At 36.9% G+C, this 15917-nt stretch overlaps 1 protein-coding gene across 7 annotated transcripts in view; it reads right to left on the bottom strand.

Annotated features, from left to right (window-relative positions):
* LOC136843780 (chloride channel protein 2-like) overlaps positions 1-15098 on the bottom strand; it is a 258922-nt gene extending 243824 nt beyond the window's left edge. For 3 of the 7 annotated variants that reach the window (XM_067112494.1, XM_067112498.1, XM_067112499.1), the window contains exon 1: positions 14575-14680. Coding sequence is in view for 4 of the 7 variants with exons in the window: in XM_067112503.1 (XP_066968604.1) it covers positions 14575-14745 (171 nt within the window). In the remaining 3 variants the exon portion in view is untranslated. Of the gene's footprint in view, positions 1-2592; positions 3085-14574 lie in introns of those variants that run through there. The other 4 variants (XM_067112503.1, XM_067112500.1, XM_067112501.1 and 1 more) reach the window with 4 other exon arrangements.
* Between the last annotated feature and the right edge of the window lie 819 nt (positions 15099-15917).

Here is a 15917-nt window from a genome sequence, read left to right as displayed (position 1 = left end):
ATCTATTAACATAATCTGGAATGGGAGGTTTTAACACTGTCTGGACTTAAACGTCTCTTAACATAATCTAGAATAGAAAGCCTAGCAATACCGAATTTGGACTTCTCTTACCATAATTTTTAGATTCTAGAGCAGCAAAGGCATGCGATTATTTGCAATCTATTGGAATTGGAGCTGGCCAAATCTTCCCATCAAGTTCTAAGTCCGTGGACATGTTCTTGTAAAGCACGCGTGAATGGGATGGGTAAATAAATGGCTCATGATGCCTAGGTTCAAGACAAGAGAATATAAGGGAGGAGTGATAATACCTGTTCCATAACTTGAGAATTATTCCCACCTTTCATGACATCAGAAACAAGAGAAAGAGTTCCTTTGCTAGCAGAGAGAAAATCACACATCCAACCAAGGTAGGGGCAGCCAGGCCTCACACAGTAAGGTTTTGTTACGCTCAAAGGATGGTGATGAAAACTGGACGCAGTGACAGGAAATCGAAATAAATATCGTCCATTCCCCTACCAAAAATTTCTTGTTTCAAAATACTGTCACACTGTAACAATGGCTACAAGATCTTGATTTGCCAACTTGAACAGATCTTCGGAATGCAGTGAAATGGAATATAGAATTAAGGCTAAAGCCCAAGCACTATGAGGTCATTCAGCGCTGCAAGGGAAATTGAGAGTAGAAATGCTTTAAAGGTGTAAGAGGAGGAAAACCTCGCAGTTGCACTATGAAACAATTGTTAGGAGAGGATGGAAAGCAAAATGGAAGAAAGAGAATATGGCTGAAGGTACAGTAAAAGGGATAAAATGGGTTGTAGCTAAGGGCCAAAGGGACGCTGCATAAAATCTGAAGTAATGCCTACAGTTCACCCCGTGAGGTGCACTGCCGGCGCTATCCCCTACTGGCAACAGACCTTGGGCTTTGGAAGTGCAATTCTCAAAGTTAAGTCGCGTACAACTCTTTAAATTAACAAAATGGGAACGTTTCTAAATACAATTTATAAAGAATGCCCACATTTTCTTTTCGCATAAAGTTTCAAGTTTGGTTGATCAAGTTAGCTGGCGTTACGTAATGGCAAAAAAATATCATTTGAGGTAATAAAGTGTGTGTGCGTTTTTGTGTTTGTGTGCGTATGTGTTTGCACTGTGTCAGGAACACTACCCAAGGCCAAGACGTTTTTCTCTGCACACCTTTAGGCGACAGTTGCTTTCGGCAAACGCTTTCCTAATCGTGAATAGTTTTTCAAACCTTGTCAAATTCTAACTACACATACACGTGAGCGGACAGGTAAGTAATAAACATAATATTTATCGTCATTTGGATCACTACCCACTTCTCTCTCTCTCTCTCTCTCTCTCTCTCTCTCTCTCTCTCTCTCTCTCTCTCTCTCTCTCTCTCTCCACAAATTTTCAACAATCCATTGAAATTCACCGGGAGGGAAGTGAGACTAAAATATAAAGATTGATTCAGCACTGGACGATGTCTTTTCAAAAACCAACCCAGTTGTTTACATATTTCCAGTCTGGCACGTTTTCTGTTGTACTGTCCACCGTCTACGTCCATTTCTTCCATTTCATCCATCGCTCCGTTTCCTTCGTTAATCAGGTACCCGCAAGACACCGACCGACTGAAAGAGCTTCATCGAATCCTGTTGACTTATCAAACAGGATACGCAGCGCTGGTTTCAACTTTGCCGAATCGTTGCGGACGTTTTCAATCTCTTATTTGACAATCTCCTAACAAAGGAAAAGATTTCTTTTATAGTTGTATAACATAACGTATTTGCAGTACGTGTTAATCTAAAGGTAACAAGAACGTCCTTGCAAAGCTGTGTAGAGTAAACTGAAGTCCGGAAGAACGCACAAAGTTGACAGCACCAATGCCTTTTATTTACGTGCATCCATTTCTGTCGACCTATAGGAATAATTAATAGTGATGAATACAAACACAAACATATCCTCATGATTCTTATGAAAGTTTCGGTGGTAAAATCACGACATTCGGGTAAGTCAGCAGCAATTACTTAAAAATGGACATTTAAAAGTAAAGGCTAAAGGCACTGACTTACGTTCAATCCCACTCCATTAGGCCAACGCTCAGTGTGCAACGTTCACTAAGGTAATTCGTTACTACGATACACTGCGAATGTAAATTACTAGATGCTGCGTATCAAATACATACGAAAATATGGCGTGTATATTAGGCAAAAACTCAAATAAAAACAGTGTGGAAGACGCAATCTCGGAAGAACAAACAATTTTATACAGAAAAAAAATTTGTTGCTTTTAAACTAGTTTTTCCTTAGATCATTGTAGACCTATTTCTCCGACACAGATGAATCACTGATTAGCAAAGATTTTGATAAATTCTAAAAAAAGGATGTTCAGTTTTGTAGAAACTGCTTCCTACACACGCGTGAACAAAATGAGTCATATTTCCTAATATTGGGAATTTATCTGCATAATCCAGAGGATATCTGCCTCAAAGATCTTTCTCTCTTAAACTGAGGATAAAAAAAAACACACACACACACATCACATACAACATTGCATGAAGGTGCACAGGAAGATGCACAGGCTACACGTATCTTACCAGGTTCGAGTCCACAACCAGTGGCATATAAAGGCTGTCCAAGACATTGAAGCAGAGATCCGTAATGGTGCCAACAACACCTCTTTCGGAGGCCTTCCTTATCCGCATTTTGTAGTTTGGGAAGCTTATTTTGACTACTTCACAGAAATATGAGTTAAATTATTTCTGTTCTTCTAAAAGAGAAAAAAATCCGAAGCTTGAATTGTGAACGGAGTATTCCAGTTTATTTGTTTTTTGTTTTATGTTTTAAGGCTTCGTTCCAAGCTGTTGCCATTAAACACACAATACTCAACAAACGAAAAAATCAACAAAATTATCTCATTTATAATTTATTAAACGTAACCAACGCAATTACAATAACGTTCAACTAACAGTATAATATTCTAAACACACACTCCATAAGCGAACTCCAACACTTTCCAATTAAATTAACACCTTTCACAGAATAACATTCAATCGTTCCACCTCCTCTAACGATCCTGGAAATACTGCAAGATTCCTTCGTCATCCTGGCCACAATCAAATATCCTTCGATGTCCTGAGAGCGACCTTCTACATCGCAGATAAAGTGAGGAAAGAGACGGGCCACAAAATCCCTGTGAGCTGGAAAGCTAATGCATTCCAGCCCTATCATCAGCTTTAAGGAGCAATGCTGATTAGATTCTTTAGAACCAATGACATGCATTCGCCCACTCTGAACCTTTGCATTGTGAACACAAGCCAAGCCCATGTGGATTTCGGCGACCACCCTTTACCGATATATAATGGCAACCAAAGGGCAATGTAATTCAACATTTTTTCTTCACGCCAATCAGAAGCATATCTAACAGGATTAGCAAGACCTAACCAATAACCTTAAAACCAGGAAGCATGAAAAGAGAATGGTAATCATCGTCAAACAAACTTCAGAAGACAAGGAAATAGCTGCAGAAGATGAGGTAACAAATGTCCAGTGGTTGATGTGGGCGAACCCAAAGTATTGACACAGGTTTTGTCAAGTCACTGGGGACCAGGGCGCACAAAAGAAGCGGGAAACCACGATGCAGTCAGCCCAATGTTACATCAAAGGTTCCAAACAAAAATAATCATTTTCTCACCGTGCATGCTATGTCTGGCTAAAGATACAAGTCCTTCAACAACTTGAATGGTTGAATACCCCCCCCCCCAAAAAAAAAAACATAAGTAGTTACAATAACTCATGATTCAGTATGATTCTTTCAAGTCCACTTCACACGCATTTTACAGTCTGAAGGTGTTGAATCCTTGCAGTTATAACACGCAATCAAAAAAAAAATAAAACCACAGAAATTACAACTGATGAAAAATTTGCAACCTAAGACATGAATAACTTGCCCCATTTTGAGAGAGAGAGAGAGAGAGAGAGAGAGAGAGAGAGAGAGAGAGAGAGAGAGAGAGAATTCCAATGCTGGAAATTACAGCAGCTTTAACACATTAGGTTTGTTGCTTTTAAGAAGTCTTTAATGGTGTATCAAATAAGAAGTCCTTTAGTCTGGGCGGTTCCTTTATGCTCTCTCGTTTACTATGGAAATGCACAAGAAGCCTGAGGGACTATTACTTTTAAAAGCTTTATAAAACAAATAAAAAAACACGACAATGTATTATCAAAAGCAATATTTACAAGGTTACAACAGTATCAAGAAAAAATGAAGTCCTATAACATATTAAGAAGTACTTAGTACGGCTATCACTGCCAAACAAAACTTGACTCAGATAATAATAATAATAATAATAATAATAATAATAATAATAATAATAATAATAATAATAATAATAATAATAATAATATCTCGGAAGAAGACCCTCTTTAAAACAAACTTCATTAAACAGAATGGCTGTCCGGATACAATTGAATTTATACTGCAGTTTCTCAATCTCTCGAATAAGTTTCGTTGTAGCAGCAGGTAAATTATGTAACAGCTTGTCCAAAGTTCATTTATTAGGGGTACTATTATACCACAATTATACCCGTAAGCACGCTTGCGTATATAAATATAGCATAATAGCACCCATGGCATCACTCGCCTAGCAGTAAGTGGGAGAGAGTACTACCGAAACATTAAGGAATAAATGAACTTTGGACAACTCTTATATTTTACCTAGACCCTCATTCGAGAGGTTGAGAAACTGCGATATAAACTCAACGACATCCAGACGGAATTCTGTTTAATAATAATAATAATAATAATAATAATAATAATAATAATAATAATTTTATATGATAACAGTGATGCTCGAATGATAGAGTACATAAGAGGGCACTTGCAGTATACCTGAGCCTGGAACAATGATTATTCCGAATGGACAGAGTAAACAAATAAAAAAATTAAATTAAAAAAATTAGCTTTGACACGTAATTGTGAGAAAATTATGAAATATCGTCCTGAGACATTTTTATGAAGTCAGTTTATTTCTTTTCTTTTGCCTTGAACTACAGTAAATATTCACTGCAACCAGTGATGGGCACTGAGCATGCGCTTCTACCAATTACGATCAACTTCAATGATACCGACCTCTCCAAAAGCAGGAATATAATTGAACCGAATATAAAATTTAGGGCATAGACCAAGCGCTGGAACCTATGAGGCCACTCAGCACTGAAAGGGAAATTGAGAATAAAAATATTTAATGTGTAACAGGAAGAAAATCTCGCAGTCACTATGAAACAATTGTTATGAGAGGATGGAAAGTAAGATGGAAGAAAGAGACTATAAAAAGAGGTACAGTAAAAGGAATGAAAGTGGTTGCGGCTGCATGAATCTCAAGCAATGCCTATAGTGCACGGCGTGAGGTGCGCTGACTGCACTATCCCCTCCGGGAATTGCACATAGGGCGCTTCGTGGAAGCACGGATACAAATCTCTCAAGTGATGCGATGCACTTCCTTCTCATGAGACCTTTAAACAAACATTCCCATCGTCAAAGCGCTAGTCGAAGTGTGGCGATTCAAGAGACAGTAAATATGTATAGGCTATATCGGGTGTCCAGCAGGATTATATGTCTAGCGGAGAGACCCAAAAACTTATTTTGCGACTATGGATACAATCAATATGAAAAGAACTGAATCAAATATGTCCAAGAAAGAAAAAAACTCGAATTAACTGATATTCAAATGGGAAAAAAAACTACAATACAAAACACCATAATTTCTGTCTTCCATATAACATTACTGAATTTGAAGAAAACTCACGAATAATAAATATCTTGTTTACAATGTCACAACGAGTGGAAAGCTGACAACTTACGACAGAGAGAGAGAGAGAGAGAGAGAGTCAACCTTGTTAATCTACATCAAGGAATAATCTCCACGGCTAGGTCGGAATAAGGACCAGCAAGAAAGTCACACATCATGTTATCCTATTACCTGCGCTAGCACCATACAGCGAGTGCTACTACCACTGAACACCCAATACAAAACCGTTTCCTAACGAAATACAGAAAGTTTTCTATCAACCAATCTATAAATTAAAGAATTTAAAATATAATCAGAAATCTGATGATACGGCACTGACTAAAGAAAAACCACGAATCAGTTAAAGTCAGGTATTTCAAATGAAGATGCCTCAGAAGAGCAAATAAGCTAAAAAAGGAAAGAAATAAAAACCAACATCTCGAAAAGTACTATCTATATGGCAGTATGAATGTCGTGCGGTGTACTATTACGCCACTGACGATACAAAAGAGAACAACAGGATTCTTTGTTGTAAACAGGCGACTTCTTAGTACCAAGGCCCTTCATTAAGAACGAAGTCCGTGGGACAAAGGGGAACCAATTGGAGTAATTGAATCTAAAATTACTGCTTTCAACGAAGTATTTCTTACAAAAAGGCTCTGTTTCAGTTTTAATAACATTTTCTATCCGTGAACATTTTTCTAGGCATTCGATATCAAAATAACATACATATATAGTAATACAATGCGTATTGCGATGCTGTGCATTAGCATGTATGCTGTCAGCAAGAGTTCATAGAATATATATATACACACACACATATATATACATATATACATATTTATATATATATATATGTATGTATGTATATATATACATATATGTATATGTATACACCAATTGCTAATCTGATTTTATATATAATTATATAATTGGTAATCGGACAATCTGCGTCATCAAGATAGTAAACTTGATTTCCAAGTGATAAAATAAAATATAACTGAGAAGGTTATGAAGGGAACCGCGACAAAAATCTTGCTTAAATTCGCTTAACCGCTCCCAACTTCTGACACTGAAAAGCGGTGGAACGAACTCTGCAAACTGACAGTGGCCAGTAAATACATACAGGTTGCCTTGGAACTACACGACAACCAGTATTGACCTGAATGCAAGCCGTGCTCACATGACACTTTCACAAAGCACGGCGCTGTACATCATATGGCGTAATGACCTCAAGCCATGAGAGAGAAGTCTTCAGACCATAGCAGTGACCTCCTTAGGGACCTAGGGAGATAACAGCACGGCCATATCTGATTCAAAACTTGACTTACCGCGTTAAATTGCATCTTCACTCATTTAAAAATGCATGTTGATGAAATCAAAGAAGCGTTATTAGAAATATCACAATTATCAAATTTAGAGCACCCATGTAAAAAGTTTATTTTTTTCTTTTATTTTGTAGTGATAAAATTAAAACATTAACCTAAATACGACTGACAAGAACATCACGCTTGATTGTAGGGGGAAAGTGTCATCCCTTAACACTCAGTCGCCTACTGTTCCCATAAATTACGACCAAAACCACATTATATTATTACAACTTGAAATTTCATTGTTATTCATAATCCAATAGGCTATGTTAATGAAGCATCATTGCAAAACATCATTGCGACAGACAACCGAGCCCCCATATGCACAGACAGGGCGCACTTGGATATTCGCTATCCAAATCACGTCTACGCAAATTCAGAAGACATAATATGCTAAAAGATTAAAAACTCGAAGAGTTTCTGAATAATTACTGGGTGGGAATCCTCAGTATTATTCAATATGAATGCTTGATTTCTGTATTAATGACTTCTCTCGTGAACTGGCTTCAAAGAAAAAAATCAAACATAAGATTTTATTTGTGATAAATATATGATGAACTTAATTATACTTTATTAACAGAGAAAATCCACGTATAAGTAAATACGTGGATTTTCATAACTGCAAGCTTATATTTCGTTCTGTAAGGATCGTTGCTGATAATCTTCAAAATACAACGATATTCTGATGATATTCAGGGATACTTAATCTTCTAACTTCAGGTACTAATATTCTTTACAATCTATTTTTATAGATCTTATTTAAACAATAACTTTAATCTTACAACGGCAAATATGATGATATGCTTGTCATAGCAAATCTTACAAGACATTGAGGGCTTTAAAAGCTGTGTGAAAAAAATGAACCGATTCAAATCGATGCTCAACTTACAAGCACATATAAGACTGGATTCACTACAATGGCTTTCCTAAGAAACTGATGTAGCTAGCCAGACTCAGCGTCCATGATTCTTATTCATAAACCGGTTTGCGTAAAGTACACGTGTATGAAAATGGTCCAAAAAGTTTCCGTTGAGGTACAATGAGGACACGTTTCATATTTTACAGGATTGCTCTACAAAAGATATTTCACAGTTACTGTGGTCTTTGAATACAAACACAATTAGCTAATCATTGTTAACGACGGAATACAACCACAATTAGCTAATTATTGTTAACGACGGAATACAAACACAATTAGCTAATTATTGTTAACGACGGAATACAAACAATTAGCTAATTATTGTCAACGACGGAATACAAACACAATTAGCTAATTATTGTTAACGAAGGCAATGATTGGTCACTAAAAATAATCTTCTGAAATGTACTTAAGCATTAAAAAGTGTTAAGTTCTGCCAGTACAGTGATAAAAACCCATCTTCCTCCTTCTCGGTAATATTAACCAGATAATATTCAGCACACTTCTATTTACTTCTTGCTGCAGTCAAGCTCATATTCATGATCCAATCTGTCTCTGACGCCGCCATTTCAAACACAAAGGGGTCACGTGTCACGGGGATGCTACATTAATAAATGCTGTATGGCTTACAAGAGACTTTTCGCCTTTGAGTATCCGGTGGCACGTACGTGATAAGAAATATTTCTACAATAAAAGAAAGGATGCTGAGGGCACAGTAGGGTAAGTTTTTATCACTTGGGTACTTTGCCCATGATTACTGCATAAGACTTGAATTTGAGCACGCGCGATCTTCTCTGCTACTTTGCAATGCAAATTATATCATCGTTTTGGTTTATTAACTCAGGATGAATCGCGCTCTTTATTCACTGTCATAAATATTTTGAGACAAATACACACACACACACACACACACACACACACACACATATATATATATATATATATATATATATATATATATATATATATATATATATATGAATTAACGAATTTTATCATATCACCGTGGTTCATATACAAACATTAAGCTACAAATGTCCTTTAATATCCAGTTCGCTCTACCTCGGAAATAATATTTTCATAAATGTTACCTGAGTTCTTGTCTTCCGTGGTTCGAGCCCACGGGACGACGATCATATTATCAACTACAAAAATTCGGGTAACATATATGAAAATAAATTATTTCCGAGGTAGAGCGAATTGGATATTAATGGACATTTGTAGCTTAATGCTTATATATATATATATATATATATATATATATATATATATATATATATATATATATATATATATATATATATATATATATATGTATGTGTGTGTATAAAATCATTACTTTAACAGTAGTGAACAAGTACACCTTTTCTTTCAAGTGTGCAGTTTTATACATACAGTACATACTTTGTATATATATATATATATATATATATATATATATATATATATATTATAAATGTATATATATTTATATGCGTATGTATATACTTAGAATAATAAATGAATAAGGATTTATAGACTAGAGACCATGACATCGTAAACAGGAAGGCATGACCCATATTATACAATTACACAACACACACCCTGCCTCACTGCAAGGTGTAAAGAGGTCAACAAAGATGACGATTCGTAGAGCATCTTCAGAGAGTACTCTGTCGACTGCAAGAAAATGACATCCATAAAGAGCAGAAAAAGGGCGCGTCCCTATTAAGGAAACCCCCGGGAAGGCTGAAATCCTATCAAGAATTCTAGACGTTTAACCATTCAGAAAAGTAGCCTGCAACTCAGCTCGTGACAATGGACATCTCTTATAGGTAGGAGACTTAACCAGTTTTTATGTGCTTATACATAAATTGAAATAAAAAAAATAAACAGTTATCGTTGCAGAGCGAGCTTGAAATATACAACGATTAAGAGCCGATGTCACCATACTTGCATCTATAAGTTTATACCGCATAACAAATGAGAACATCCAATAAATACTGCCATTTTGAAAGCTTGCTTAACCAGTGTAGGCCAATAAACATCAGAATTAATTCTTCCTTCAGACGAAAATGAGAGTTTCAATACCAAACATCTAGAAAGATGCTTGGAAAAATTAAAATTATCAATTATTAACAACATAGTACAGTCTCTACAAAATAGAGCATTTTAAAACATATTAAGTAATTCTGTACTGACAACTACAACTAGATACTTCACTCCAATTACACGTAGTTTATAATATAAAATGCTCAACGGTTATCAAGATAGACTCAGCACATTAGTATATATAGACACGTGGGTCCTCAAGTCACCGTAGTTTGATATCGCAAATTATCGCCTGATGAACCATAATTTTGAATGCCTCATCTTACTACAATTGAAATTAATAACAAAATAATGCTCATTAATAAATAGTCCCTGTTGTAATATGATCATAAAATATCTATAAAAAAAGATCGACAGCGCCTAAAGTTCATACCTTAGGTTGACCTTGTAAGAAAGCCATGAACTTTGGGGTGGGTTTGTCAGTCAATAAAAATAATAATTCTCATAACTGTCCATACGTTTCGACGCGCTGGGTATCTACAAGCATGAAAATTACGAAGTTGGTCATATGAAGTAAAAGATTGCTCTAGTTGCTAAAGCTTAATCTAGGCTTCATTAGTCCATGTCAAGAGTACCACCCAGATGACGAAATAAAAAAAAAAACATGAAGCCACGAACCACAGGAAGTAAGCCACCACTCCCAAAGACCTGCCTGGCTTCAGTGATAAAGAATCCACACAGGCTTTGAAAGATCCCAGCAAACAGGAACTTCCAGGAAATACAATGAAGACAGACATGCCGAATGGGCTTTTGGGGGAAGGGGGGGGGGTTATTTCGCAAGTTTCAGAGACAAGAGAAGCCCAAGACACCTCTTTCAGACCCCCAGTGAACGGACAGGCCTCCATTCAGGCTCCCGATGACCTTCGCTTACCAAGCCACCGCTGAACAGGAAAAGTAACTTCTGCCATTCACAGTGTTCATATTGGCAACCACAACATTTCCGCCGCCGTATGCTATTCAGAAAAAAAAGAGTACATGTGCGAAGAGCATCCCATTTGTAACATGAACACGTTTAGCAGAGTTACAGCAAACATGTCTGGGGCAAAACATAATCGAAACAATTATATCATTTAAAATTGGCTAAAGCTGTTCCCGAACTTCGGGTAAATTATTAAGTGGGACAATATCGAGATAAAATATCCTATTTATCGCATAATCTATACACTCAAGAGAAATCACTGGTCAACTTATTTAAAAACATGCATCCGAAAATGAAAGGTATATCTATTATCACCAGATTAACTATTAAACTATCGAAAATCACAATTTATCTGCCTTGTGTAATGGCATCACTTGGCTACTGTGTTTCATTACCTTTGAAGTAAAATTCTTTCACTTTACTTATGCCCATAAGCATTCCTTCTGTGAATTCTATTTTTTGTAATGTCTCATGCTCTATATACAAGAACCGTTCACTACTGAGTTACTGTGGTTCATTGTGACAATAGTTAGCTCACACGTATTGTAGGCCTATGTTACATTTAATCGTGACAGCCAACATCGACAGTCTAGATCCATCATAAAGCTCATTTTGTATTAAGTCTTTATTCTCACTGTAATAACAGACAATGACTGTTAGAAAAGTAAACTTTCATTATTTTCAATATTTGATGAATGTTATGACGCTCCTTCGATTACGATACGCTTGTGCGCTTTCATTTGTCTTTTTCTCATAATGCCTTTGTTGTTGAGTCGCTCCCGCCTACCTTTTGTAGTTCTGTCTTCCAGAATAAAAGAACTTTTTTATCTGGACGTAATACTGAAACCCACCATCATATCATGGCCGCTGCATTACCAATGACAAACAAGACTAAAAGAGTGACAATAAAAAAAAAAATAACAGATCACGCAGGACAAGGTATGGATATGGCTAAGGCAAGCATTAAGATCAAGTCTAGGATTTTAAAACCATATAACGATTTCGTTAATAATCAAGATTTTCTGATAAACCGAATTAAAAAAAATCATGACAATTTAAGATGTTAATGAAGAACGAACAGGCAATATGGCACGGGAACTTTTATTCGTATAATTACCGTTTAATTGCCATAGGCTAGACACTGTTGTTCACGGTCAGTAACAGGAAATCCGCAGAATAACTTGTTACCACCAGCGTTACCTATAAAACCGCTGACAGGATAACGACGGGTGAATAATATGAGCTGAATGGCAAGCTTGGACACATTGTATTTAGTTCTATGAAGAGATGTTACGGCATTCTCTCACCCATATCCATTACAAAGTAACTTGAAATTAGAAAGCCTTATAAACAGCAGCAAAAGGGCTAGGACACTAGGCCTACAATTGGGTTTAGATTTCTAAAGAACACTGAAATGTGAAGGTGTCAGAATCACGTTTTATTGTTAAGGCGTTAGCTGAATTATTGTATATTATCTCAAAATTAACAAAAAGGATTAAAAGGGAAATTTTAACAAACACGAATAGGCTATACATGTGAGCACACAAAAAGTTACTAATACATTCAAGGGTAAGGGCATGTGAGTACTTCGTTGGTTTAATTATGATTACTATCGCGGGAACAATTACATAGGATGCGTATTCGGTCCTGTTCTGCTTTGCTGTGTAGTTCCTCGTTGGACGAGTCGGTAGAGTTCTCGGCTAGCACTTTGCTAGGCCTGAGTTCGAGCCTCCGGCCGGCCAATGAAGAATTAGAGGAATTTATTTCTGGTCATAGAAATTAATTTCTCGCTATAATGTGATTCGGATTCCACAATAAACTGTAGGTCCCGTTGCTAGGTAACCATTTTGTTCTTAGCCACGTAAAATAAATCTAATCCTTCGGGCCAGCCCTAGGACAGCTGTTAATCAGCTCAGTGGTCTGGTTACCCTAAGGTATACTTTTTTCCTGTTTCGCTGCACTAATCTCAAGCGACAAAAATATGATTCGAAATATGTGATGATGTTGCTGACCGCCAGTAAAATTTTCTCCATACCCTTATATGAGGCAATCAGGAAAACAGGAAGTTGTTCAAAATCCAATCGTTTACAAAACATGAATCTGGACGCGCTGAGTTCGGAGAGAATTTCATCTCGACACACCCTGCCCTATGCGGTAATGTGAAAATATACTTTTGGCGCGGCCTAGAGGATGTATATTGACTGCAGGCAGAAATGACTAATTGAATTTAGCTAATTTGGTAGAAAACACAATTCTGTGTCGCTTTCGAAAGGAATTATATAATTCTATATGTGTGATATCTTGATTAAATGTTCCTATAATAATTTCTGGATCAGTACTTCTAAGATTGTCTACACGAGTTCAAAGAAAACGGAGGATGACGGAAACTGATCCGGGTATACGGAAAAGATGTTTCACTGTTATTTTCTATTCTACATCGTCTCGTTTTCTTTCGCAGTACAAAAATACATTAACTGCACTCTGACAAAATACCATTTTTAAAGGAGTCCTGCTAACTAAAAGTTATTTTAGACCCGGAAGGACAACTTCTTGCACGGCCCTATTGAAACAGATGGAATATCATGCACAGGGATTTGTTTGTATGCCATGCAGCGAATACATCACACATCACCTAGCACCATGAACGTGTTCAATAATAACACCACTAAGTTTCCAACTCATTTCAAAATAAGAAAAAAGTAAGCAAGCATCATGGAAACCGTGTAGGTCTCATCCGGGTAGTGCACTTACCACAAGCTACATCTTGGGATTTCAAGAAAATCTTCCTAAAAATTCATTCGCTTGTTATGTTAACTCGTACACAGTGTCCACGAAATGTCCTTCTAAACTACCACTATGGGCCCTATAGCACAAACGGTTATCTGGGAGTCGTGTTACTGAAACGTTTGGACAGGCCTACATGGCGGCCTACAAAGCTGAAGCTGTTCCCTTAAAAATTTATAAATTTATATGGTTCACAGGTTAAAAATCCCAAGAAATGCACACACACACACACGCCACTGTTTGAATTAATATTTAATTTCCATCACAAAGATTTAAAAGTCTTCACAACAAACTTTCCATGATCCATGTCGTCGTTAATACTATTTTTGCAATGTTTTGCAACACAAAATTTACAAATGCTTCGATTTTGTTGACAATTTTTTCCGAGTCAGTTTTGCAAACACAAGGAATATACTAACGTCACGTATTTTAAGAGCGTAAACACACAATAAAATCACAATAACATTTAAGGATACACAAACATAAGCAACCATACAAGAAAACTGTATGGACTTCTTCCGTCGGAGACAAGCAACAGCTGATCTGTCACGCGTGAGTTCACAACTTCCAAATGTCACTTGACTAACAAAAGCAAAATTCAGCACTTCATCGCTATAAAGCGGATCATTTTTACACATAGATGGCACTTAACTCACTCTATCCTATAAATTTCATTCATAAACAAAGCATGATTTCCAAATAATACTCACCAAAGTAACCTGGTACTCCAGGTTTTGGACGTCGTCTCCGTTCTCCTCGGCCATACTTTCGACACTGACTCTTCGTCGAAGTTCTCTCAGGGACGCCATCGACGAAGATGACGGAATGCGTTCGAGTTTCGGTGTAGATTGTTTCATTATCTCTCTGAACATCTCGGACATCTTTTCAAATAATTATAATAACTTCTGTCAAGAAGATTAGTGACGAAAGCTTCTAAAAGTATCTGTTTATATTAGTCTTAGCTATAAGTTCCAATAATTCAATGACATTCGCAAAACCGCGGGAAATTTAAATCCCGTTTTACTTGGCGGGGAGCCACCAAAATTGACGGGGCGTGTCCCTCAGTATCCACTTAAAGTTATTTTTGAAAACTGAACTTATACAAATTTCATTCAGTCTTTGTACCGATATAGGACTGATACTCTCCCTCCACTTGCCTCTGCCAAACTGAGCTGGCAAATAAAGAGAGAGCCAGTTTTGGGTTAGGTCTGGCCCCCGGTCACTATTATTCTGTGCCTAGGAATCGAAATGCATCGTTCAATTTCCAGATGATTTCAATTCTTCTATGATGCTCCACACGGGACATATTCAATACATATGAAATTATGCAATCCCACTACGACGAACGAGTTTTCCCGACCGCTGGAGCAGAACTTGATTTGCATGCTTGTTACCTTGTATACATGCACACTTACATACAAATTTATTTACAGCAGGAAAATTTAATTATTGTTACAGTTTGCTCCAATTATATCAAGCGAACTAGATCTTCCACACTGACACACTTCTTGAGAAAGAATGTACTTAAGGAAATGAATGTAGAAAAGCAAGAGTTGTATTGAAGGCCATGTCAACAGCACATCGAATAAGAAATAACTAAAAACCAACGAGATGGTTCCCCGTAGGGTGGTTCTCTCACACTGAAATGTTGCGTGCTCTAATGGCTGATCTCAATCACTCTCATCCGCTTTTATGGCTCCAAATCTGTATCATATTTCACCTTGTCACCATTAATTAACCAGTGTCAGAGCAATACCGTTTTACTTCTGAATGCAAAAACACACACACATACACACACACACACACGTCTATTTTAACTACAAAAATACAAGGGACGTTCAACCCCTTTGGTGTTGGATGTACGCTTCTAGAACAAAAAAGAAAAAAGTACAGTATAGGTTGTTTTGTCCTGAAGCGACGAAACTAGTTTTTGTGAGACGCTAAGAAAAGTTTTCATTTTACCCAGCTATTTCCCATAAATCTTCGCCAAGAAAATTGGTACCCTCTCTCTCTCTCTCTCTCTCTCTCTCTCTCTCTCTCTCAGAATGTCGCT

Source organism: Macrobrachium rosenbergii, chromosome 12 (assembly GCF_040412425.1).
Source record: "Macrobrachium rosenbergii isolate ZJJX-2024 chromosome 12, ASM4041242v1, whole genome shotgun sequence".
Classification (NCBI taxonomy): Eukaryota; Metazoa; Arthropoda; class Malacostraca; order Decapoda; family Palaemonidae; genus Macrobrachium; species Macrobrachium rosenbergii.
Note: the sequence above shows the minus strand (reverse complement) of the source record. Positions and strands in the feature narration are given on the sequence as shown.